The sequence below is a fragment of the Lissotriton helveticus genome, chromosome 4_2 (genome assembly GCF_964261635.1).
Source record: "Lissotriton helveticus chromosome 4_2, aLisHel1.1, whole genome shotgun sequence".
NCBI lineage: Eukaryota > Metazoa > Chordata > Amphibia > Caudata > Salamandridae > Lissotriton > Lissotriton helveticus.
Genome location: NC_136064.1, coordinates 111,016,819 through 111,043,555, shown reverse-complemented (window position 1 = coordinate 111,043,555; position 26,737 = coordinate 111,016,819). Strand labels below are relative to the sequence as shown.

The 26,737-nt window shown below is 52.5% G+C and overlaps 1 protein-coding gene across 1 annotated transcript in view; it reads right to left on the bottom strand.

Moving 5' to 3' along the window:
• Positions 1 to 26,737, bottom strand: part of LOC144752239 (uncharacterized) — a 212,306-nt gene that overhangs the window by 108,565 nt on the left and 77,004 nt on the right. The window contains exons 3-6 of the mRNA XM_078640238.1: positions 23,902 to 23,963; positions 12,671 to 12,773; positions 9,002 to 9,087; positions 4,865 to 4,965 (exon numbers count right to left, since the gene is read on the bottom strand). Coding sequence (XP_078496364.1) covers positions 4,865 to 4,965; positions 9,002 to 9,087; positions 12,671 to 12,773; positions 23,902 to 23,963 — 352 coding nt within the window. The remainder of the gene's footprint in view (positions 1 to 4,864; positions 4,966 to 9,001; positions 9,088 to 12,670; positions 12,774 to 23,901; positions 23,964 to 26,737) is intronic.

The window sequence follows — 26,737 nt, the reverse complement described above, 5'->3', positions numbered from 1 at the left end:
TCAGACACTCAAAGATGCTATTGTCTTTCCTTCAGACACTCAAAGATGCTATTGTCTTTCCTTCAGACACTTATTTAAAGAAGAAAGAAGAGCCAGGGGAGTTAAATGTAGAATCTTGTCCTTCTTTAGCTGCTGAAGCTCTTAACTTTAGCAAAGACAATGCCTCAGGTGAAGACATGAACGCCCTCCTCATGACATGGACTGCGGCCCAGCTCCCATCCCATTAAAGAGGAATGTTTGGAGGCGGCTGATCCAAGGGTGCCCCAGGTGAGCGGCTCTTACCTGAGCACAGGTGATGTTCCAGGAACTGAAGGAATCTATTGTAACACCTTCAACTAAACGCCACAGACAGAATGCCCACCCCGGACAGGTACCGGGCAATTTTTAATCTTCAAACACAAATCTTGGAACAGGCTGTGAAACGCCGAGCACATCTAAGAGGAGACAAAGCACGCAGAGTGCCAGTTCCAGAATGGCCCCCGGAGGTGGCAGGACGGGTGCTAGAGACGTGTGGGCTCGGAGTAAGGCCTTAGAAGGAGCTGTGAACCTCTATCCTTTGGGGACTGGGCATTCCTGTTGAAGAACCCCAGAGCAGCCTGTATCTGATCCATCTGCTGCAGGCGAGCGCTCCGGCAGCTCCTTCCCTCTCTCTGGCACCGACTTATATTCGATTAAGTCCATCCTACAGGAGTGTGGATCTCAGCGCTAAAGAGGGGAACTTGCGTCCGCAAGAACGGAGGTGCACCCCCCACCTCTGCAGACATCATAGTATCATCTTAACAGTAATTCACTGCACCACTAACAGATAACACCTGCTCATGCTAGACTGTACCCCCTCTTTACTCCCCACACTCTCACTCCACTGGGGTCCATAGTACAACCATGGTGCAGTGTCTCACAGCACCGTGCAGGACACTTAAGTGTGTGTGCCGAGCACAGACCAGAACAGGGCACCGTATCACCGCAAACGAGCTGCTCCCAGTGCCAACATCAAGATCCGAGTGCACGGGAAACAACTCACTAGTGAAAAAAGCTTGTTGACGATGCCAGTCTGCCTCACTGTGCAGGCAGCAACACGGCCTTCATTGAAAGGTGGAGTAGATCCCCCCACAGGGAGGTGTAATGAGTGACTGCACCCACCTCAGGGTGATGTCTGGGGGTCCCTGGTGTCCACCATACACCCTTTCAAGGATCGCACTGACTGCGCCTCCTCTTTGTGGCACTCAGTCAGTGCACCTGCTAACGTCCCCTCTGCCTTTTCGCTTGTAGTATGGCACAGCCACAAAAATACAACAATTGTACCTCATTTGTATGGGGGCACATGCCATACAGGTGTGTGAATGCCCCCTTCAGATCATGCCAATGCACCTTTAGAACAAACACAATCAGCAACAATGTGCAACTATTTCTGTGGTACCAAAGTGACCATACGCCCCCATGCCCCGCACTCATCCTGTAGTGCCAGTGCTCTTTGTGCCAACTTCAGGTTCTTCAGGGTGCTGTCAATTGCTTTTCGGTTCGAAGCCATACTCCTTTATCGACCACTCATCATTCCTTCTACATCATAAAGGCTTCGTCGCCCACCATACCTTCCCGGATACACACCACCTCGACACCATAATCCCATTACAAACTCCTGGGGTGTGGCGTGTGCTTCCCCCCTTCAGATCCCACACAGAGATGAACAATCACAGACTGAGTCTGGAATTTGGCCACAGCATTTCTCCTTATTTATGTAACTCATGATCCCCGCCCTCCCATGCACACCCCACCCTCCCATGCACACCCCACCCTCCCATGCACACCCCACCCTCCCATGCACACCCCACCCTCCCATGCACACCCCACCCTCCCATGCACACCCCACCCTCCCATGCACACCCCACCCTCCCATGCACACCCCACCCTCCCATGCACACCCCACCCTCCCATGCACACCCCACCTTCCCATGCACACCCCACCCTCCCATGCACACCCCACCCTCCCATGCACACCCCACCCTCCCATGCACACCCCACCCTCCCATGCACACCCCACCCTCCCATGCACACCCCACCCTCCCATGCACACCCCACCCTCCCATGCACACCCCACCTTCCCATGCACACCCCACCTTCCCATGCACACCCCACCTTCCCATGCACACCCCACCCTCCCATGCACACCCCACCCTCCCATGCACACCCCACCCTCCCATGCACACCCCACCCTCCCATGCACACCCCACCCTCCCATGCACACCCCACCCTCCCATGCACACCCCACCTTCCCATGCACACCCCACCTTCCCATGCACACCCCACCTTCCCATGCACACCCCACCTTCCCATGCACACCCCACCTTCCCATGCACACCCCACCCTCCCATGCACACCCCACCCTCCCATGCACACCCCACCCTCCCATGCACACCCCACCCTCCCATGCACACCCCACCCTCCCATGCACACCCCACCCTCCCATGCACACCCCACCCTCCCATGCACACCCCACCTTCCCATGCACACCCCACCCTCCCATGCACACCCCACCTTCCCATGCACACCCCACCTTCCCATGCACACCCCACCCTCCCATGCACACCCCACCCTCCCATGCACACCCCACCCTCCCATGCACACCCCACCCTCCCATGCACACCCCACCCTCCCATGCACACCCCACCCTCCCATGCACACCCCACCCTCCCATGCACACCCCACCCTCCCATGCACACCCCACCCTCCCATGCACACCCCACCCTCCCATGCACACCCCACCCTCCCATGCACACCCCACCTTCCCATGCACACCCCACCTTCCCATGCACACCCCACCTTCCCATGCACACCCCACCTTCCCATGCACACCCCACCTTCCCATGCACACCCCACCCTCCCATGCACACCCCACCCTCCCATGCACACCCCACCCTCCCATGCACACCCCACCCTCCCATGCACACCCCACCCTCCCATGCACACCCCACCCTCCCATGCACACCCCACCCTCCCATGCACACCCCACCTTCCCATGCACACCCCACCCTCCCATGCACACCCCACCCTCCCATGCACACCCCACCCTCCCATGCACACCCCACCCTCCCATGCACACCCCACCCTCCCATGCACACCCCACCCTCCCATGCACACCCCACCCTCCCATGCACACCCCACCCTCCCATGCACACCCCACCCTCCCATGCACACCCCACCCTCCCATGCACACCCCACCCTCCCATGCACACCCCACCCTCCCATGCACACCCCACCCTCCCATGCACACCCCACCTTCCCATGCACACCCCACCTTCCCATGCACACCCCACCTTCCCATGCACACCCCACCTTCCCATGCACACCCCACCTTCCCATGCACACCCCACCCTCCCATGCACACCCCACCCTCCCATGCACACCCCACCCTCCCATGCACACCCCACCCTCCCATGCACACCCCACCCTCCCATGCACACCCCACCCTCCCATGCACACCCCACCCTCCCATGCACACCCCACCTTCCCATGCACACCCCACCTTCCCATGCACACCCCACCTTCCCATGCACACCCCACCTTCCCATGCACACCCCACCTTCCCATGCACACCCCACCCTCCCATGCACACCCCACCCTCCCATGCACACCCCACCCTCCCATGCACACCCCACCTTCCCATGCACACCCCACCTTCCCATGCACACCCCACCTTCCCATGCACACCCCACCTTCCCATGCACACCCCACCTTCCCATGCACACCCCACCCTCCCATGCACACCCCACCCTCCCATGCACACCCCACCTTCCCATGCACACCCCACCCTCCCATGCACACCCCACCCTCCCATGCACACCCCACCCTCCCATGCACACCCCACCCTCCCATGCACACCCCACCCTCCCATGCACACCCCACCCTCCCATGCACACCCCACCTTCCCATGCACACCCCACCTTCCCATGCACACCCCACCTTCCCATGCACACCCCACCTTCCCATGCACACCCCACCCTCCCATGCACACCCCACCCTCCCATGCACACCCCACCCTCCCATGCACACCCCACCCTCCCATGCACACCCCACCCTCCCATGCACACCCCACCTTCCCATGCACACCCCACCTTCCCATGCACACCCCACCCTCCCATGCACACCCCACCCTCCCATGCACACCCCACCCTCCCATGCACACCCCACCCTCCCATGCACACCCCACCCTCCCATGCACACCCCACCCTCCCATGCACACCCCACCTTCCCATGCACACCCCACCTTCCCATGCACACCCCACCTTCCCATGCACACCCCACCTTCCCATGCACACCCCACCTTCCCATGCACACCCCACCTTCCCATGCACACCCCACCCTCCCATGCACACCCCACCCTCCCATGCACACCCCACCCTCCCATGCACACCCCACCCTCCCATGCACACCCCACCCTCCCATGCACACCCCACCCTCCCATGCACACCCCACCCTCCCATGCACACCCCACCCTCCCATGCACACCCCACCTTCCCATGCACACCCCACCCTCCCATGCACACCCCACCCTCCCATGCACACCCCACCCTCCCATGCACACCCCACCCTCCCATGCACACCCCACCCTCCCATGCACACCCCACCCTCCCATGCACACCCCACCCTCCCATGCACACCCCACCCTCCCATGCACACCCCACCCTCCCATGCACACCCCACCTTCCCATGCACACCCCACCTTCCCATGCACACCCCACCTTCCCATGCACACCCCACCTTCCCATGCACACCCCACCCTCCCATGCACACCCCACCCTCCCATGCACACCCCACCCTCCCATGCACACCCCACCCTCCCATGCACACCCAATGCATGAAGACCCACCTTGTGCGGACTCCTTCAGGACGCGGGCGGAAGTGCGCAGACTCACGACTGTGGTTGGAAACTGCTTCCGCAAGAGCATCGCCTCCAGACGCAACGTGTAACTGAGACCAAAAGACAAATAATTCACATGTAGTGGGTACAGAGAGGGGCGCATTTACAAACACCCAGAAGGGTTTTATATACACACATGCACCAGCCCCATACATGCACCCCCCCCACACAATACACAGACACGCACCCACACCTCATAGGAAGAGGTGTGGCGCCTCAGCCAGGGCGACTGACGCTGGAATCTGGGGACCACGGTTCGATCCCCGGCTCCGGGTTAGCCCAGCACCATGTGACTCTGGGCAATAGCTCGCTTAATCTTCCCGACGGCCCCCAGCGCCTAGAGACCCTTACGGTGATTGTGCGCTTTACAAATGTGGACTTTACTTTACTTTACTTTACATGCACACAGAAACACACATGCACCTGTTGGACTTGGCCCTTCTGGCAGGTTCACCCCAGAACTTTTTTGCCTTTTAATGTTACATCATTATAGTGATTTCTGGTCTTTACGCACTTTAGCACTGTGGCGCAGTGTAAAGTGCGTGCCCTCCCTGAGTGCATGTGTGAGATTGGCCTGCCCTCCCATAGGAATGCATGGGGGATTTGAGTGTCCATGGTAGCTCCTGATGTGTGGATAGTGCAGGGCCGAGTTTGGTATGTGCGGGCTCGTGTGATTAAATGCTGCGCGATGATGTGCGCGGATTTATTGTGTCTAGTGTTGAAGTGCCACTTCTAGAAGTTGGCATGTCTGTGCAGTTAATGTGAATTGACTGTCTGGCTTGTGATTGGCTGGAGCTGGCTGGTGTGCCAGGCTCCAGGAGTCAGGATGGGTCTGTCCCGGTGGTGAATGGAGAGATCTGCATGTTGATGTGAGGCTGGAGTGCACCTGGGACCTGAATAGGGCTGGGCTTTCCCTCCACAATGCTGGCTCCGCCCCCTGTGGTACGTCTGATGTCCCTAGCCTGTCCTGTAAATGGGGAGAGGGGCTGAGCACAACAGAGTGCTCCTGAATCAGCTGCGTCTGGTTTTCCCCCACCCTGCACCCTAGAGACAAAGGGATTTGGTGTATAAAGAGGCTGTGACCTCATGTTAAATGTTCTTGTGCTCAACTTGAATCTACCAGGGGCGTGCTGCTGCTGGGGCCCAGGGGAAGGCTTGCCTCCCTGGGCCCTGCCCAGCCCCTGGATGCCCTGGATGCCTGATGGACTTTGTTGCTGGGACCCTCCTGCCTTGCTTCTACTCCAGGACCTTGCAAAGACTTTGGCTGTAATTTTATCCTGGGGGGCTTTATGCTATCTGAATGCCCCTGGGAGCGCTGTGCTCCTTTTCCGTTGTGGCCCTTTAAGAGGGAATCCCCTGGGAGGGATTCCCCGTGACTCCTGCCTGGCGGGTGCCCACCCCGCTTATGGATATATTTTGCTTACAGGTGCCACCCTGCATTATATCCGCTTATTGGAATGACCCCGAGTGGGCAGGTGCCCACCCTGCGTCTTCGTTTTATTGATATTAATTCTTAAAGGGGCCACCCTTTTTTAAAATGCGCCTTAACAGGTGCCCACCCCGTTTCTACTTTTATTTTATACCTCGAGGGTGCCTACCCCTCGTTATTGCCCCTGAAACAGTGATGGCGCCGTGGCAAAACCGGAAGCCAGGCCCGCGCCCGCCTGACTGTGGGCGGGGCCTGGAGTGCGTCCCTTCCCCCTGCCTGGGAGAAGCCATTGCCCGTTTTTCCGGTCTCCTGTGTGGAGAGGGAGACCGGGGATGCTGCCCGCGCCACAGGAAATGCAGCCGCTACGAGCGAGGCTCTCAGGAGGGAGAGAGAACCCCGCCCGCTGCCTCAATGAAGCCGCAGGGGCTCCCGTGAGCGAGGGAGTGCCCCGGCAGACCACAAAGAAGAGACCGCATCCCCCCTGCCGCATGGTGAGAGGAGCCACGATGAAGGAGGAGTCCCCCGCGAACAGCCCGGTGAGTCAGAGAAGGGCTGGGGGACTCCATGGGTGTGTCTGTGCGTGCCGACTGCGGCACTTGGGGGCAGATGGTGCTTTTGATCCCAGTGCCGGTGCGAGGCACTAAGATAGAGCGGTCCGTCTGTCAGCGGGCCGCTCCACCGATGGGGCATGTTTTTTCAAGGAGTACAGGTGGCTAACCCCGACCCCCCCATTAGTTTATCGAGCCATGCGTGGCTACAACAAAGCCCCCATTATCTTCAGAGCCTAGATGGCTCCCGGGGCACATTATTGATTTAAAGGGCCAGAGGAGCCCGTGCTGAGCCCTGTGGCTCCAACGATGGGGGCATTTATTTCTTTTAAGGAGCCAGAGTGCTCCCATGCACACAGTTGTTTCAGAGCCAGAGGGCTCCAAAATGCACAATATGTATTTCTAGAACCAGAGGGCTCCAACCTTTTGCGCAGTCTTTCTTCCAGAGGGCTAGTGAGAGCCCATGTCGCAGTTTTGAGTTCCCAGCTGCCCAGCAAGTAGTGGGCAGCTGCACCGTTTAGGTTCCTTCCTTTCTAGGGACATGTACTTTGAACTCAGGAGTGAGTCGCACTCCTTTGCCCTATCTTGGCCTTCCACAACTGCGCAGCACTTAGTGCCAGCTGCAGCGTTTAGGCCCTGTTCTTGTCCTCAGCTGCCCAGCAAGTAGTGGGCAGCTGCTACGTTTAGGTTATGGCGCAGTGGCGCAATCTGGACCGGTTATATGATTTATGTGCTACATGTGAATTATGCGCTAATGCTTTGGGTGTTGGGAAATGTACTGTGTGTAGGATGTTTTGCGCACCCTGTGTTTGATACCTCTAGATATGGTGTATGCTTAGGAGGTTGTGTTTACCTAGTATTGTTTATGCTAGTGAGTTCATGGTTCCCCGCGTGATATATGCCTAAGGTGGTTAGCATTGTGTAGTGTGTACCTACCTTTTACCAGTGGTTACTGGTTGGGTTCTACAATGGTTATTTGAAGCTACAATTATTCTATGTGCTAGAAGTGCTATTTCTACTCAGTGCTGATTCTGACAGTGGTCCCCGTGGCCCTGTCATGTGTACATAATCCCTTGTAAATATTGCCCAGTGCCCGTTGGCGCAGTGTACATAATGTGCTTACTATTCTAAGGTGGTTTGAGAATATAAAGGTTAGTTTAGATATAACCTTGTGTGGAGTTCCTTTTGTGGGGGGACTGGGATGTTGTTGTTGGTGGGTGCGTGCGCAAATACTTAACCTACATTGCCTCCGGGATCAGCCTTACTGCCCGTGTCACGTTGCTAAGGGGGTGAGCAGGGGTTATCTTTGGAGTGTAACTCCCTTGCCCTAACTAGAGTGGTGGTCTCTGCCTGGCTTTGGTGCAAGCCTTAGCCAACCAGAGATCCCATTTCTAACAGCACCCACCCCATACATGCAACCCCCACACAATGCACAGACACGCACACGCGTCCACAGACACATGCATGCACACCGACACACATGCACCCACAACCACCCTCATATGCACACCCGACACGCATGCACAAACACACACATGCGCCCACACAGCTGGAGTACCTTGCACTATGGCAGGAGTGGCCCATGCAGGTAAAAGCAGTGAGGTCAGGTTGGGGGGGATTCGACAGACGACCATGAGGGAATATTAAATACATAATTCATTTTCCTTTGTCGTTGTCTGTCGAAATCCCCCCTCCACCTCTCCCCACCGCCCCTACCTGCATGGACAGCGGCTGACTAAAGGGTCCCTTCACGTGAACATCGTACAGCACCTTGCAACCCACGATTACTTCAGATACTTTTTGGAACCTTCCATCTTCACCTCACCGGCTATGCTCTGTCTCTATCTCTCTCTGATTCATGCATGCACACCCATACCCACTCACACGTGTGCATGTGCACTCTTACAGACAAACACCAAAGCCCAGAAAGAGGTTCCCTTCGCATGCACACAGCACAACGCTTCAGGATCGCAATTTGATAATGTGATTAGTTCTAATTAAAGGAGGTGTGTACACAACACCTTTAATTATTGGTTTATGGTATGTGTAATGCATTCTATAGAAGGTAATGTTTCTATGCAATGCAAATCATCTTTAAAAACCCTTTACCTCGGGACGTCCAGCAGCAGTGCCAGGAAGAGCTCGGCTTCGCTCAGGTTGGACCGGTCTCCCCGGAAGGCCTTCAGTCGCTTCACCTGTGGAGGGACAGCAGGATTCAGACTCGACACTAGGGCCCTGACATGCATTAATGGGTGAATGAGGGTCTCTCAGGAGGCAAGAAGATGACGTTTAACCTCTGGTTAGGACACTTCCCTGAAATATTGAAAGAATCTGCTTCATAAGCGTGGACGTATCTGCAATCTCTACCTGTGCTGTAGATTCACATCTAGAGTGCACTTAATGGGGGTCTCTCAGGAGGCAAGAAGATGGTGTTTAACCTCTGATCAGGAGACCTCCTTGACAGAATTGACTTCATAAGCGTGGAAGTATCTGCAATCTCTACCTGTGCTGTAGATTCACACCTTGAATATCCCTCGATTCCCACCATTCCTCAGATTATTAGGCAAACTGTCACATTAGATCAGCTCAGTCCTTTCATCCGCTTTACACCGGGTTTGTCGCAAGCGAATCCATCTCACAAACTAGTTGCCGCACTGTAAGATCAGTGTTAGAGAAAAGTAAAATTTTCTTCTGCAGTATGGATACGAAACTGATTCACATGCTGTGCGTAGAGAGAGACGTGACAGTGACATAGGAGTGACAGACACTCCAGATCTGCTTGTTATAACTGGTGTAATGAGCCTAGCTTGCGTTAGGGAAGCGTAGCTTACAGGACATACGCACTGCGCACCATCAGCGGCTGCATATGGCGGCTGCCTCCCCTCTTCAGGTCAATGTGTTCGCTGCCTGTTGTCTGTTTCTCTACTAACAGGCAGTGCCTGTAGATGCATGCTACCTGCCAATACCATTGTCTAATTTAGTAGTCCTGTCCTTCATCGTTGCTTGTACATATTCTGTGAAATTCTGCCAGATCTTCTGACAGTGGTCGCCCTTCTTACGGAGAGGCATACAGGCCAGTTCGCTTCTAGAAAGTACAATTGCTACACTGCTGATTTCAGTGCCTTCGGGAAGAACACAGGCAGCTCTATCACTTGATTAAGGTGAAAGTCAGATGCTGCATTTGGAAGGAATGACGGGTGAGGACCTGATGTAGCTTGGACTCTATAAAAGCTGGGAAATGGGTTTTATTAGCACTGCTGTATCATCGCCACAGCCAAGGGCGCTTTCCATGCAAGGCTTCCACACTAAAATTTCTGTTGCATCAAAGACACTCATTAACTGAGACAGAGCAACACGGAGGTCCGGTAGAGTAAGAAGTCGCCTCGGTGGTGGAGGTTCCCGTGCCAGACCCAGATTATTAATTTTGTCTAAGTTTGATGCAGCTTATCTCTGCATTTAGGGGGAGTTAAGGTGAAACACTTCCAGCTTAGAGCCACTATGCCACATTTGTTGTCTCTGAATGCTATAACACAACCTCCTGCTCAAGTAGGAAGTAAGTTCTTGGGCATGAGTGGAGGCACTCCTGCAGGTGGACTGGCAGAACGAGTAAGGTGGTCATGCCTTGATCTGTGTTTTTAGTACTACACGTGGTATCAGGAGTATTTGCGGAATAGTCGTGTTGAAAGTATCTAAAGGCTATTGATGAGTGAGCCATTCTGGGGGTGCCCAGATGTGGCACTCATGCATTTTATACTTTCTCCTGTGGGGTTCTCCGCAGTAATAAGTGTCTTCGCCCCCCCGTACCCGTACCTACGAGTGCTGGAGGCTGATGCTGTTCTCTCCAGAGACCTTCACTTTTTACATCTTTATCTTTATGCACCAATGCATAGATCCTTGGCCTCTGTGGTGCTGCAGAATCTTGGACCCGAAGCCTTGGGCCTGATTCACGAAGGGCCTCTGCGTTCATGGCGGAGGCCTTGCTGTCGTGGGGAAGTCTCCGTACTAACAGTTGAGGCCTTGCAGTTGTGAGGAAGTCTCAACCCTCACAGTGGAGGCCTCACAGTCATGGGGAGTCTCTGCACTCACAACGGAGGCCCCGCAGTTGTGCGGGAGTCTCTGCACTCGGGGCAGCATCTCCGCAATGAGAACATGGGGGAGTCTGCACTCACAGTGGAGGCCCTTCAGTTAGAGCATGTTAATCTACAACAGATCCATACTGCACAGTCTCAATGTGTTGGCCAGTGTATGGTGAGAGTAGGCAGAGCACATGAATCTACAATAGATCCATACTGCACAGTATTCGTGTATTAGCCAGTGTTTGGCAAGAGTATTCAGAGCATGTGAATCTACAACAGATCTGCACTGCACAGTCTCTGTGTGTTTGCCAGTGTATGGCGAGAGTACGCAGAACATGAGAATCTACAACAGATCCATACGGCAGAGTCTCTATGTGTTGGCCTGTTTATGGCGAGAGTACGCAGAGCATGTGAATCTACAACAGATCCATAGTGTAGAGTCTCTATGTGTTGGCCAGTGTATGGGGGGAGTAGGCAGAGCACATGAATCTACAATAGATTCATACTGCACAGTATTCGTGTGTTAGCCAGTGTTTGGCAAGAGTATTCAGAGCATGTGAATCTACAACAGATCTGCACTGTACAGTCTCCATGTGTTGGGCAGTGTATGGCGAGAGTATGCAGAGCACGTGAATCTAAAAAAGATCCATTCTGCACTGTGTCCATGTGTTGGCCAGTTTATGGCGACAGTACACAGAGCATGTGAATCTACAACAGATCCATACTGCACAGTATTTTTGTGTTGACCAGTGTATGGTGGAGAAGTGTGGCTCAATGGTTAGAGCGGCAGACCCTGATGCAGAGGTCTAGCCTGGGACCAGGGTTCAATTCCCCGCCTCGGCGGGTCTTGGGCTCAAAATTCCACGGACCTGATCATTCTCGCCTCGGTGCCTATTCTAATCATGGAGTCCCACTCTGCAACTCTGGGCAATAGCTTGCTTAATCTCCACAACGGCCCCCACAACGCTAAGGATGCCTGGCCTCCATCTTGGGGGTGCCCAGGAGTGGACACCTCACAGGGAAAGCCAGAATGGGTTCCACAGCGGTATTCGTACAAGCGCCTTGAGACCCTTGCAGGTGAGTAGTGCGCTATACAAGTATCAATTGACATTTACATATGGTGAGAGCACGCAAAGCACATGAAACTACAATAGATCTATACTGCACAGTCTCTGTGTGTTGGGAAGTGTATAGCAAGAGTATGCAGAGCATGTGTATCTACAACAGATCCATACTGCACAGTCTCCTTGTGTTGGCCAGTGTATAGCGAGAGTATGCAGAGCACGTGAATTTCTAACAGATCCAGACTGCACAGTCTCAATATGTTGGCCAGTGTATGGCGAGAGTACGCAGAGCATGTGAATCTACAACAGAACCATACTGCACAGTCTCTGTGTGTTGGCCAGTGTATGGTGAGAGTACGCAGAGCATGTGAATCTACAACAGATCCGCGCTGCACAGTCTCCGTGTGTTACACAGTGTATGGCAAGAGCACGCAGAGCTTGTGAATCTACAACAGATCCATCCTGCACAGTCTCTGTGTGTTGGCCAGTGTATGGCAAGAGTACACAGAGCACGTGAATCTACAACAGATCCATCCTGCACAGTCTCTGTGTGTTGGCCTCTGGTTAGGGACTACCAGGGGCCAATGAGTACCTGAGAACAGTTGTGTGTGAGGAGGTATGCGGCTCTGAGTACTTACTTCCTCCTTCTCCGGCAGGTGTTTGATCAGCTCGGCCAGCCTCTCGCCACAGAACCGCTCTCCAGACCCCCGCCTTATGTCCTCCACGATCTCAGGCGCTGACCTGTGGAGAGAAGACCATGTGAGTGACCACAGGAAGTGATGCAAACATGTCATCATGTGTGACCCGGAGCCAATCAGATGTTTCACATACAACCACTCTGCAGAGGTCATAGTATGTTGTGGAATTAATAGGGCGCACATTAGTAGGGTGTCATAGAACGTCTAGAACCATTCACATCAGATGTGCAAATGAGGATGGTACATACATGTCAACTATTCATTGTATGTGACCGTCAAACACATATGGCCTCAATGTATTATATGAGGGTGACCCTGATCTGATTCCTGTCCTTATCAATTCAACATTGAAAGTTTTGCTGAAGAGTCTCTTGATGAGGCAGAGAGGTGGGGAGGTTCAGAGTGAGGTAGAGAGTCTTTTAAACATGCAGGGAAGCTCAGGGGAAGGTAGAGAGTCGCTGAGACAGGAAGAGAGGCTTAGAGAGAGAGTCTTTTAGCTGAGAGACTTAGAGAGAGGTAGAGAGAAGTTTGGAGAGCCAGAGACACAGAGAGGTTCAGAGAGAGGTGGAACGTCTCTTAAAGAGGCAGAGAGGCTCTGAGAGAGGTAGAGAGGCTCTGAGGGAGGTAGAGAGGCTCTGAGAGAGGTAGGGAGGCTCCGAGAGATGTATAGAGGCTCTGAGAGAAGTAGAGAGGCTCTGAGAGAGGCAGAGAGTCTCTGAGAGAGGTATAGAGGCTCTGAGAGAAGTAGAGAGGCTCTGAGAGAGGCAGAGAGTCTCTCAGAGAGGTAGAGAGGCTGTGAGAGAGGTAGAGAGGCTGTGAGAGAGGCAGAGAGTCTCTCAGAGAGGTAGAGAGGCTCTGAGAGAGGTATAGAGGCTCTGAGAGAGATATAGAGGCTCTGTGAGAGGTATAGAGGCTCTGAGAGAGGTATAGAGGCTCTGAGAGAGGTAGAGAGGCTCTGAGAGAGGTAGAGAGGCTCTGAGAGAGGTAGGGAGGCTCCGAGAGAGGTATAGAGGCTCTGAGAGAGGTAGAGAGGCTCTGAGAGAGGTAGAGAGGCTCTGAGAGAGGTAGAGAGTCCCTTGGAGAGGTAGAGAGACTCTTGGAGAGGTAGAGAGGCTGTGAGAGAGGCAGAGAGTCTCTCAGAGAGGTAGAGAGGCTGTGAGAGAGGCAGAGAGTCTCTCAGAGAGGTAGAGAGGCTCTGAGAGAGGTATAGAGGCTCTGAGAGAGGTAGAGAGGCTCTGAGAGAGGTAGGGAGGCTCCGAGAGAGGTATAGAGGCTCTGAGAGAGGTAGAGAGGCTCTGAGAGAGGTAGGGAGGCGCCAAGAGAGGTATAGAGGCTCTGAGAGAGGTAGAGAGGCTCTGAGAGAGGTATAGAGGCTCTGAGAGAGGTATAGAGGCTCTGAGAGAGGTAGAGAGGCTCTGAGAGAGGTAGAGAGGCTCTGAGAGAAGTAGAGAGACTCTGAGAGAGGTAGAGAGGCTCTGAGAGAGGTAGAGAGGCTCTGAGAGAGGTAGAGAGGCTCTGAGAGAGGTAGAGAGTCCCTTGGAGAGGTAGAGAGACTCTTGGAGAGGTAGAGAGGCTGTGAGAGAGGTGGAGAGTCGCTTGGAGAGTCAGAGATATCCTGAGAGAGGGGTAGAGAGTCCCTGAGAGAAGTGGAGAGGCTCTTAGAGAGGTAGAAAGGATCTTGGAGAGGTAGAGAGGCTCTGAGAGAGAGGTTGAGAGACTCTTGGAGAGTTAGAGAGGCTGTGAGAGAGATAGAGCATCTCTTGGAGAGGTAGAGAGTCTCTTGGAGAGGTAGAGAGGCTGTAGGAGAGGTAGAGAGGCTCTTAGAGACGTAGAGAGGCTCTGAGAGAGGTAGAGAGTCTCTGAGAGAGGTATAGAGGCTCTGAGAGAAGTAGAGAGGCTGTGAGAGAGGTAGAGAGGTAGGGAGGCTCCGAGAGAGGTATAGAGGCTCTGAGAGAAGTAGAGAGACTCTGAGAGAAGTAGAGAGGCTCTGAGAGAGGTAGAGAGGCTCTGAGAGAGGTATAGAGGCTCTGAGAGAGGCAGAGAGTCTCTGGGAGAGGTATAGAGGCTCTGAGAGAAGTAGAGAGGCTGTGAGAGAGGTAGAGAGGTAGGGAGGCTCCGAGAGAGGTATAGAGTCTCTGAGAGAGGTATAAAGGGCTCTGAGAGAGGTAGAGAGGCTGTGAGAGAGGTAGAGAGGCTCTGAGAGAGGCAGAGAGGCTCTGAGAGAGGTAGAGCGGCTCTGAGAGAGGTAGAGAGGCTCTGAGAGAGGTATAGAGGCTCTGAGAGAGGTAGAGAGGCTCTGAGAGAGGTAGAGAGGCTCTGAGAGAGGTATAGAGGCTCTGAGAGAGGTAGAGAGGCTCTGAGAGAGGTAGAGAGGCTCTGAGAGAGGTATAGAGGCTCTGAGAGAGGTAGAGAGGCTCTGAGAGAGGTAGAGAGGCTCTTAGAAACGTAGAGAGGCTCTGAGAGAGGTAGAGAGTCTCTGAGAGAGGTATAGAGGCTCTGAGAGAGGTATAGAGGCTCTGAGAGAAGTAGAGAGGCTGTGAGAGAGGTAGAGAGGTAGGGAGGCTCCGAGAGAGGTATAGAGGCTCTGAGAGAAGTAGAGAGACTCTGAGAGAAGTAGAGAGGCTCTGAGAGAGGTAGAGAGGCTCTGAGAGAGGTATAGAGGCTCTGAGAGAGGTAGAGAGGCTCTGAGAGAGGTAGAGAGGCTATGAGAGAGGTATAGAGGCTCTGAGAGAGGTAGAGAGGCTCTGAGAGAGGTAGAGAGGCTCTGAGAGAGGTATAGAGGCTCTGTGAGAGGTAGAGAGGCTCTGAGAGAGGTATAGAGGCTCTGAGAGAAGTAGAGAGGCTCTGTGAGAGGTAGAGAGGCTCCGAGAGAGGTAGAGAGGCTCTGAGAGAGGTAGAGAGGCTCTGAGAGAGGTAGGGAGGCTCCGAGAGAGGTATAGAGGCTCTGAGAGAAGTAGAGAGGCTCAGAGAGAAGTAGAGAGACTCTGAGAGAGGTAGAGAGGCTCTGGGAGAGGTAGAGAGGCTCTGAGAGAGGTATAGAGGCTCTGTGAGAGGTAGAGAGGCTCTGAGAGAGGTAGAGAGGCTCTGAGAGAGTTAGGGAGGCTCCGAGAGAGGTATAGAGGCTCCGAGAGAAGTAGAGAGGCTCTGAGAGAAGTAGAGAGGCTCTGAGAGAGGTAGAGAGGCTCTGAGAGAGGTAGAGAGGCTCTGTGAGAGGTATAGAGGCTCTGAGAGAGGTAGAGAGGCTCTGAGAGAGGTAGAGAGGCTCTGAGAGAGGTAGGGAGGCTCCAAGAGATGTATAGAGGCTCTGAGAGAGGTATAGAGGCTCTGAGAGAGGTAGAGAGGCTCTGAGAGAGGTATAGAGGCTCCGTGAGAGGTATAGAGGCTCTGAGAGAGGTAGAGAAGCTCTGAGAGAGGTAGAGAGGCTCTGAGAGAGGTATAGAGGCTCTGAGAGAGGTATAGAGGCTCTGAGAGAGGAAGAGAGGCTCTGAGAAAGGCAGAGCGGCTCTGAGAGAGGCAGAGAGGCTCTGAGAGAGGCAGAGAGGCTCTGAGAGAAATGGAGAGGCTCTGAGAGAGGTAGAGAGGCTCTGAGAGAGGTAGAGAGGCTCCGAGAGAGGTATAGAGGCTCTGAGAGAAGTAGAGAGGCTCTGAGAGAAGTAGAGAGGCTCTGAGAGAGGTAGAGAGGCTCTGGGAGAGGTAGAGAGGCTCTGAGAGAGGTAGGGAGGCTCCAAGAGAGGTAGGGAGGATCTGAGAGAGGTAGAGAGGATCTGAGAGAGGTAGAGAGGCTCTGAGAGAGGTATAGAGGCTCTGAGAGAGGTAGAGAGGCTCTGAGAGAGGTAGAGAGGCTCTGAGAGTGGTAGGGAGGCTCCAAGAGAGGTATAGAGGCTCTGAGAGAGGTATAGAGGCTCTGAGAGAGGTAGAGAGGCTCTGAGAGAGGTAGAGAGGCTCTTAGGGAGGCAGAGCGGCTCTTGGAGAGGTAGAGAAGCTGTGAGACAGGCAGAGAGTTTCTTAGAGAGGAATAGAGGGTCGGAGAGAGGCAGAGAGTCTCTTAGAGAGGGGTACAGATTCTCCTTGAGAGGTAGGGAGGCTCCAAGAGAGGTATAGAGGCTCTGAGAGAGGTAGAGAGGCTCTGAGGGAGGTATAGAGGCTCTGAGAGAGGTATAGAGGCTCTGAGAGAGGTAGAGAGGCTCTGAGAGAGGTAGGGAGGCTCCAAGAGAGGTATAGAGGCTCTGAGAGAAGTAGAGAGGCTCTGAGAGAGGTATAGAGGTTCTGAGAGAGGTATAGAGGCTCTGAGAGAGGTATAGAGGCTCTGAGAGAGGTATAGAGGCTCTGAGAGAGGTAGAGAGGCTCTGAGAGAGGTAGAGAGGCTCTGAGAGAGGTAGGGAGGCTCCGAGAGAGGTATAGAGGCTCTGAGAGAGGTATAGAGGCTCTGAGAGAGGTAGAGAGGCTCTGAGAGAGGTAGAGAGGCTCTTAGGGAGGCAGAGCGGCTCTTGGAGAGGTAGAGAGGCTGTGAGACAGGCAGAGAGTTTCTTAGAGAGGAATAGAGGGTCGGAGAGAGGCAGAGAGTCTCTTAGAGAGGGGTACAGATTCTCCTTGAGAGGGGGAGAGGCTCAGAGAGAGGTCGAGAGTCTCTGACAGAGGGGTAGAGAGGCTCTTGGATAGGCAGAGAGGCTCTGAGACAGATAGAGAGTCTCTGGGAGTAGCAGAGAGGCTCTGAGAGAGGGGTGGAGAGGCTCTGCAAGAGGTAGAGTCTCGGACACATGAGGAGTTTCAGAGAGGAGTGAGATATCTGTAAGAGAGGTGGAGTCTCAGAGAGGCGCTGAGGCTCAGAGATTCTCTTGGAGAAGCAGAGTCTTGAAGAGAGGTAGAGAGTGCCTCAGAGAGGCAGAGAGTCTAGGACAGAGGTAGAGAGTGCCTCAGAGAGGCAAGGACAGAGGTAGAGAGTGCCTCAGAGAGGCAGAAAGGCTAGGACAGAGGTAGAGAGTGCCCCAGAGAGGCAGAAAGGCTAGGACAGAGGTAGAGTGCCTCAGAGAGGCTAGGACAGAGGTAGACAGTGCCTCAGAGAGGCAGAGAGGCCAGAACAGAGGTAGTGAGTGCCTCAGAGAGGCTAGGACAGAGGTAGTGAGTGCCTCAGAGAGGCTAGGACAGAGGTAGTGAGTGCCTCAGAGAGGCAGAGAGGCTAGGGCAGAGGTAGAGAGTGCCTCAGAGAAGCAGAGAGTCTAGGACAGAGGTAGAGAGTGCCTCAGAGAGGCAGAACGGCTAGGATAGAGGTAGAGTGCCTCAGAGAGGCAGAGAGTCTAGGACGGAGGTAGAGAGTGCCTCAGAGAGGCAAGGACAGAGGTAGAGAGTGCCTCAGAGAGGCAAGGACAGAGGTAGAGAGTGCCTCAGAGAGGCAGAGAGTCTAGGACAGAGGTAGAGAGTGCCTCAGAGAGGCAGAAAGGCTAGGACAGAGGTAGAGAGTGCCTCAGAGAGGCAGAACGGCTAGGATAGAGTTAGAGAGTGCCTCAGTGAGGCAGGGAGGCTAGGACAGAGGTAGAGAGTGCCTCAGAGAGGCAAGGACAGAGATAGAGAGTGCCTCAGAGAGGCAGAGAGTCTAGGACGGAGGTAGAGAGTGCCTCAGAGAGGCAAGGACAGAGGTAGAGAGTGCCTCAGAGAGGCAGAGAGTCTAGGACAGAGGTAGAGAGTGCCTCAGAAAGGCTAGGACAGAGGTAGAGTGCCTCAGAGAGGCTAGGACAGAGGTAGAGAGTGCCTCAGAGAGGCAAGGACAGAGGTAGAGAGTGCCTCAGAGAGGCAGAGAGTCTAGGGCAGAGGTAGAGAGTGCCTCAGAGAGGCAGAAAGGCTAGGACAGAGGTAGAGAGTGCCTCAGAGAGGCAGAACGGCTAGGATAGAGTTAGAGAGTGCCTCAGTGAGGCAGGGAGGCTAGGACAGAGGTAGAGAGTGCCTCAGAGAGGCAAGGACAGAGATAGAGAGTGCCTCAGAGAGGCAGAGAGTCTAGGACGGAGGTAGAGAGTGCCTCAGAGAGGCAAGGACAGAGGTAGAGAGTGCCTCAGAGAGGCAGAGAGTCTAGGACAGAGGTAGAGAGTGCCTCAGAAAGGCTAGGACAGAGGTAGAGTGCCTCAGAGAGGCTAGGACAGAGGTAGAGAGTGCCTCAGAGAGGCAAGGACAGAGGTAGAGAGTGCCTCAGAGAGGCAGAGAGTCTAGGGCAGAGGTAGAGAGTGCCTCAGAGAGGCAGAAAGGCTAGGACAGAGGTAGAGAGTGCCTCAGAGAGGCAGAAAGGCTAGGACAGAGGTAGAGTGCCTCAGAGAGGCTAGGGCAGAGGTAGACAGTGCCTCAAAAAGGCAGAGAGGCTAGGGCAGAGGTAGTGAGTGCCTCAGAGAGGCAGAAAGGCTAGGACAGAGGTAGAGAGTGCCTCAGAGAGGCAGAAAGGCTAGGACAGAGGTAGAGTGCCTCAGAGAGGCTAGGACAGAGGTAGACAGTGCCTCAGAGAGGCAGAGAGGCTAGGACAGAGGTAGTGAGTGCCTCAGAGAGGCAGAGAGGCTAGGACAGATGTAGTGAGTGCCTCAGAGAGGCAGAGAGGCTAGGACAGAGGTAGTGAGTGCCTCAGAGAGGCAGAGAGGCTAGGGCAGAGGTAGTGAGTGCCTCAGAGAGGCAGAAAGGCTAGGACAGAGGTAGAGAGTGCCTCATAGAGGCAGAAAGGCTAGGACAGAGGTAGAGAGTCTGAAAGAGGCGAGTCTCTGAGAGAGGTAAGGAGACTCCAAGTCCAGAACAGGTAGTGAGAGTTGTCTGACCCCAAACTCGAAGAGAACTAGACCCTCGCAGCCCATTGACACTATTGGCTGCACGTTGTTGACTAAATGACAATCATTGTGCGCACCAGGACAACCAGGTCCCAGCAGCCATCGCGTGTTAATGACTCGTGTGCACCAAGATAACTAGAGGCCGGCAGCCATTGTACACTACTGGCTCGTGCGCACCAAGACAAGCCAATCCGGGTCAGGCAGCTGCTGGATCGAAATATGGCGGCCCAATGGGGTCAGGCAGCTGCTGGATCTAACTGTGGCTGCGCAACAGGGTCAGGCAGCTGCTAGATCTAACTGTGGCTGCGCAACGGGGTCAGGCAGCTGCTGGATCTAGCTGTGGCTGTCCAATGGGGTCAGGCAGCTGTTGGATCTAACTGCGGCTGCGCAACGGGGTCAAGCAGCTGCTGGATCTAACTGTGGCTGCGCAACGGGGTCAGGCAGCTGCTGGATCTAACTGTGGCTGCGCAACGGGGTCAGGCAGCTGCTGGATCTAACTGTGGCTGCGCAACGGGGTCAGGCAGCTGCTGGATCTAACTGTGGCTGCGCAACGGGGTCAGGCAACTGCTGGATCTAACTGTGGCTGCGCAACGGGGTCAGGCAGCTGCTGGATCTAGCTGTGGCTGCGGAACGGGGTCAGGCAGCTGTTGGATCTAAATATGGCGGCCCAATAGGGTCCGGCAGCTGTTGGATCTAACTGTGGCTGGCCAATGGGGTCATCTTGTGCAGGAGAAGCCAACACTGCCAGTGCTCACACGTGCATAGGGCTCATCTTCACCCTGACTGCCGATCTCTGTTGGATGAATCATGTCCTGGTATTTGGTGAAAGTGTAATGCTCGGATGTTGGTTTCAGTTCTTGATCCAACCATCTTTGCCCGTAGCAGGGAGTCTGCAGGCTCCAAGCACAGCACCAGCCAGGTCCACCGCTGCCCCTTCGCATGAGTAAGCACTCGGACAGGACAGCGGGGTTGGCAGGCTAAGGTCGCCTTGTACACTGACGATATCATAATACAAGGCACTCTGAGGCTACACTTCCTGTGATCTTGGGCAGGGACCCAGGCTCTCAGCCTTGCTGAGCCAGAAAGGAAGTCTTATCGCTGCACACAGCCAGGCCAGCTCTCCCCTTCGTACCCAAGAAACCCCCGGGCAGGCAGCGGGAGGACACTGCGGGCATCTGGGCAGTGTAAAGTGTTATGCTATAGAGTTTATAAAGTGCACAGCTGCTCCAACAGCAAGGCTTCCCAGCACTAGACATGGGGTAGTTGCACAATCTTTACCGGCTGACAGAGGGGACAGGGAAGAAGGAATGCCAGATGGAAAGGAGCCAGGCCTTCAGGGGTTTCCTGAGCTGCACAGGGTTCTCAATGTTCTGTATTGAAGACAGAGACTTGCTTGCACACATTGCTATGTTAGCAGAAGCTTATTGGAAGTTTAAATGCCATTTTGCCACTTTGCAGCTTTTGCACAAGACACTTCATGTAACTGTTGTTGTAAGTTAAACTGCTTGAATTTCTTCACCTGAGAACGGTCTGCTTTCCACATCCCTAGACTTACACCGCGACCTTAGTCTGTACACTGCGTGGAGGAGTCTTCAAGGTCACCATAACAATGTATGCTGTGATTCAGGTTGATCGGCCGACGCTCTAGACATAACACGCACTCAGCTGCACTCAACTGAAATCCTAGTGCTTTGATATTGCACTGCATGCATGATTTGGGCACTTGGAAGAATATCCGTTCCAGAGACAGAGAGCGTTGCTGATCCTGAGATGTTTCACCTCTGCTGATCTTGGAGGTATGGGGTTCCCCATTGAAGCCTAAGAGACCTTCTATTATTATAAAACCTAGTTCCTAGCAGGGGAGGGTGGTTCACAAGGCGCTATACGACCCGTTTCCACTGTCATTGTAACATGATTTCTCCCTTTGTGTTTTATGGAATTGTAACAATGCTGATTGTATTATTTTTAATCATATGCCTGCTTATATTAGCCAAAATACTGCATCTTAGAGCACATAGTTAAAAATAAACATTTTAAACTTTTCCGTGTCTCTTTTTACCCATGTTGTGGACTGGTGTAAGAATAAAAACGAAAGAGTGTTCTTGATTCCCACCATTCCTGACAGTAACCTAAGTCACATGTTCTGGGTTGTCTAATCATTGGAAGCTTCGCTCTAGGACGGAGCGCTAATGAGACACTGATGCTAGTCGGATAGGGGTTCTGAGGTGAGATTTTTTTGGTCCACCACAATTCACTGAGGTCCTGCTTTCCTGCGCATAGTTCTGTGCATAAGCAGAATCCGTGCAACAGTTCCTGATGGAAAGGGGTAAAGCGTTCCGGAGAGCCGGGCCTTGCACGAAAAGAACCTCCTCCCGCTCGAGGGATAGTGGCCGAATTAAGATCCCTGAACATAAGAAGCGTAGGGTCGATAACGGAGTATACGATCAGACCCGATGGGATACCCTGTGAGAACAAGATCTTATGAGCGACACTCACGGTCTTAAAGTGTACGCACTTCTCCACTGGGAATCAATGCAATTTATGACGTGGAGCGGAGACAGAGCACGATTTGGAAAGGGGAAATAGCAGCCTGGCCGCAGCTTTTCGGGCCCGCTGGACTCTTCTAATAACTGACCTATTGGTTCCCACGTACAGGATACTGCAGTAGTCGAACCGGGACAGATTTACGGCCAGAATGATGATTTGTCGGGTGCTAGAGTCAAAGAAGCTGAGGATAGGAGTGAGGCTTCTGAGCCCGAAACAGGCGCCAACAACCGATTTAGCGTGGGCCTCAAAGGTAACTTCAAATAAAAAAGCACAGAACTTTAATGAGAAATAAATCCAAGTTAAGTTTACCAGAGGGAAGTGCACTGTAGTGTATTAAGAAACCCCAGTTAGTTAGTGCACTACAGAGGTCTGCGTCAGTAACCAGAGAGCCACAGAACCAAATTCAGATTGGTGCAGCGGAGAATAGTGACGTGTGTGTATAGTGCTCCGAGGTCCCAGTCTGGGAGAGAAAGCACTGTGAACATGTAAGTCATTATTTTATACCTGCATTACACACAGTATAAGCTATGCTGCTACAAAATCTCCAAAGATGTTTTAAGTTAAAAAACGTGCTTCCAAAATATTGATTTTAGTAATACCCAGACTGTATGTAGTGCAACTATAACAGCCCTTTAAAAGCAAACACTTCACAGCACAGCGGGTTCCTTTGCAATACCACTCAATACCAATCAAAAGAGTACTACTATCATCATAAAGCTTCAAGTGATTTCATCAATTAAAGCCAATACCGGCCTCCAAGCGCCTTTAGATTTTCATATTGACCCTTTGCACACATTTACATTTCTTTCAAGCAGCAGGCACCCTGGCAGGAAGGTTTGTTTAGCTGTCTGCCCCTCTCTCGGTCTCAGGGCACAGAAGACTCCTCGACTCACACTGCAGCTGAAGCTTTAACCATCCAAGGGCGTGTGCCTTTTCGTAAAACGTAGGGGGGCTGTTTTACTTAAGTTAAAAAACGTATGGGCACGTCAGATCCCGCCCGCTTCGACCACTGCTCTCGATCAATTCTACTAGCGCCTTTAGGCCACTGTCAGGGGAGAGTGAAGACGGTGGGTCTCGAAAACGAATGCACCGACTCCAGAAATCTGCGTTTCACTTCATGACCACAGGTTAGCACCTCTGCAAGTCCATCCAGCGTTTCATCCTTCTGGGATCAATAAAATGAGTAGTATTGATTTGGGTAACAATAATTAGAGCACTGGAATGGGGAGAACTCGCCTGAATGCAATGTTGTGGCTCAGGGCTAATAATGGCTGATATAGGCCCTCTGAGCTAACATTCCAAGGTTTGTCTTCCTGTTTCTCTGTTTTTCATTTAGAACATTCCACCTTATGTGTTAAAGCCCTTCTGCCTCAGGCTATACTGTTTGTTAAAGGCCCTATCCCTCGTTATGCGACCTCACCTGTGGCTCGGGCCTTCGATGCTGGAGCGGGCCTTTAATGGCTGGTACAGTCCACTACAGGGGGCTATAAGGCTATATTAGAACACAAGAATGCTGGGAACTCAAATGAATACATTGATGTGGCTCAGGGGATAATAATGGCTGATAAAGGCCTGCGGAGCAAACATTCCAAGGTTTGTCTTCCTGTTTCTCCGTTCTACCCTGATTATGTGTTATAGCCCTTTTGCCTCAGGCTATACTGGGTTTTAAAGGCCCTCTCCCTTGTTACACGACTTCGCCTGCAGCTCAGGCCTATAACTGCGGATCAGTGCCTTTAACCACCAGTAGAGCCCTCGGCAGCAGGCTCTAACCCATGATGATGCAGGGATGTTTGCATTTGTTCACATTCTGTGTGTAGCGCTATACCTTACCTCTTAAACTGCTTGAGGAATATGCCGATGTTCATGCAGCGCTTGGGGTCCAGGAGGGAGACCTGTGAGGAGAGAAGAGGACAGGGGTGAGAGGGTGAAGGTGCCAGGGACATTGAACGCGCATTAGTCACCAATAATTGTTCCCACCACTAAGAGGGCCATTTACATTAGCTATTTACCGGCGGCCATCTTGTGAAGGTTTCCGCTCTAGTCTTCACAGCATGGCTGAGCGGAAACACTTCCTACATATATTTTGACTGAGAGGAGAATTTAACAAGTAAGTCACGTTTCTTTGCAGGAGACGATCAAAAACCGGGCGGACTGCGGTACCATCCACAGCAATCCCCGTTTTTTTCCCCTAAGCATTATGGAGTTTCTCGAATGAAAAAGGCAATTAACTAGGCCTGACGGGGTAAATTCCGTTCTGCTCACGGAATTTGTGGAATTTGGGTAATTTTGCGTTCCGCGGGAAGTGCCCAAAATTATGCGTTCTGTGACTTCGCGTTCTCAAAATGCGTGTTCGCGAGATATTTCCCACCGAGCACGCAAACAGGGATTGCGAACAGTAAAAAAGCATCACAAACAAGCAATTCCGCGTGTTCGCGGAAATTCTGCGTGTTCGCGGAGATTTTTTACCGTTTTGCGGAGATTTGCGTAAGCCGATTATGCATATTCCGCCCACCCCTACAATTAACCACACTTTTTTCTCCGTTTCAGAGTTCGAGGGCAAACCCCCTCACACCCTCAAAACCATGAAGCACAATTTTGCTTCGTAATGAGTATGTCATTCTCTGTGTTTTATAATATTCTGTTATGTATTGTTCGTATTGTCTTTTGTACTGTCACGAGGAGTACATGTTTTTAATACCACGCACTGGAACCGCAGCGTTATGTTTTTCATTAATAGCAAGCGGTCTGTTTTTTCTTGAAAGCTAGCATGGCGAAACACGAGAATGCTGCATTTTGGCAAACACCATGGAGGAGCAACTTGTGTTTGCGTTTTATACTTACCTGCCCCATTTGGGGGGGCTGTCACTGATAACACTGTTCTTATTTCTATTTCGCAGATACTACGTGACTAATGTTTATCGTATGTATTATTAACGCCTGCTTATTAGTTGCAGCGTAATTTCTTGATTTCACTTTACCTCACTTTAGGTCACATTTGGAGTGGTACACACAGGGCTGGGCCCTGTGTTTGTCCTGAAGAAGAGCTTTGGGGAGGCTCGGAACATGTTGACGTTTACTAGGGACCCCTAACTCATTATAGCTAGGCCTCCTAGAAACCCACCTCATTTTTAACATACCGACTTGGAGCCAGAATAAAGTTTTTTCGCTCACTAGTTAAATACTTTTAACTCACTCCACTCCAAAACACCACTGCACTACACATAGTTCCTCACTATATAGTGCTCCTACGTAACATCGCAAGTCGTAGCACGCCTCAATCCGCAGCGGGTTGAGATGGCCCCTATGGTGAAGCATGTCATATTTTTCCTTCCTCGCAGATTTTCCGGCTCAGACTGAGCGAAAATCCCTTCCCTTTCTCTGCTAGATTCCTTATCCGACATCTCGGATTTTGTAGGTTTACTATTGCGACAGGAGGGTGGACCTAGCATATCCCTTTACCTCCCCCCGTTTTTTGACTTTGTTACTTGAAATGCGACAGTTGACAAACAGTTTTCCTGCGGGTTAAAAAACCTTTAAAGGTACGTTGACAGTCTATCATTGTCCTCAACTTTTGCCCCAAATTTTCTACAAGACCCCCCATCGATGCTTCCTGACTGGTTGACTTCATACCTATATATGACACCCTGAAGTAACGCTATGTTAACACAAGGCGCTATAAGAGGTTCACGAGCCACCCAGAAGTAACGCTATGCTAACATGCGGCGCTATAAGAGGCAGACAAGCCAGCCTGAAGTAACGCTATGCTAACACGCGGCGCTATAAGCTATAACAGGTTCACGAGCCACCCTGAAGTAACGCTATGTTAACACAAGGCGCAATAAGAGGTTCACAAGCCACCCATAAGTAACGCTATGCTAACACGAGGCGCTATAAGAGGCACACAAGCCAGCCTGAAGTAACGCTATGCTAACACGCGGTGCTATAAGAGGCACACAAGCCAGCCTGAAGTACTGCTATGCCACAGCCCACTGGCTCGAACTGGCCATCCCGCCAAGAGAGCGTTGCCAGAACGGTGGGCCCAACAGGCCATTGTGAAATGTTTTGGTGGACACATGGGCTGATGTTTTTATTTATTTTATTTTATTTTGTGCATTTTTAAATAGCACGGACATTACCCGAAGGTGTCAGAGCGCTTCACAATAGGACCAGTTACATGACATGAGAAAAGTGTTACACAATAGAACATGACAAAGATAAACAGGAGACTAAAAAGGTAAGGTACACAAACACAATATCAACACAGCAAGCAAGGGTGAGGAATTTACAGAATTAGTTTTTTACAAATTTACAATGAAGAGCGAGCTTCCTAGAGGGGACTGAGAATGAGGGTATTAGTTCTGAGAGTGTCTTTGGAAGAGAAGAGATTTGAGGTCAGCTTTGAAGATCCGGATGGAGCTGGTGGTACGGAGAAATGGAGGGAGCGATTTCCATATTCCAGATTCAGATTCTCACTGCATTACCTGCGAAGGATTGCGCCATCGATCTTTCGGAGGGAGGTTCAAGCAGAAACGTTTCGCATTGTGAGAAGGTCTCGAGCCTCCAGACAATTTCAGTTTATTCGCCAGTTAGCGAGGGGCGGAAGTGTGCAAGGCTTTGTGGGTGATGCAAGCAGTTTTGTAAATAGATCTTGCCTCGATGGGAAGCC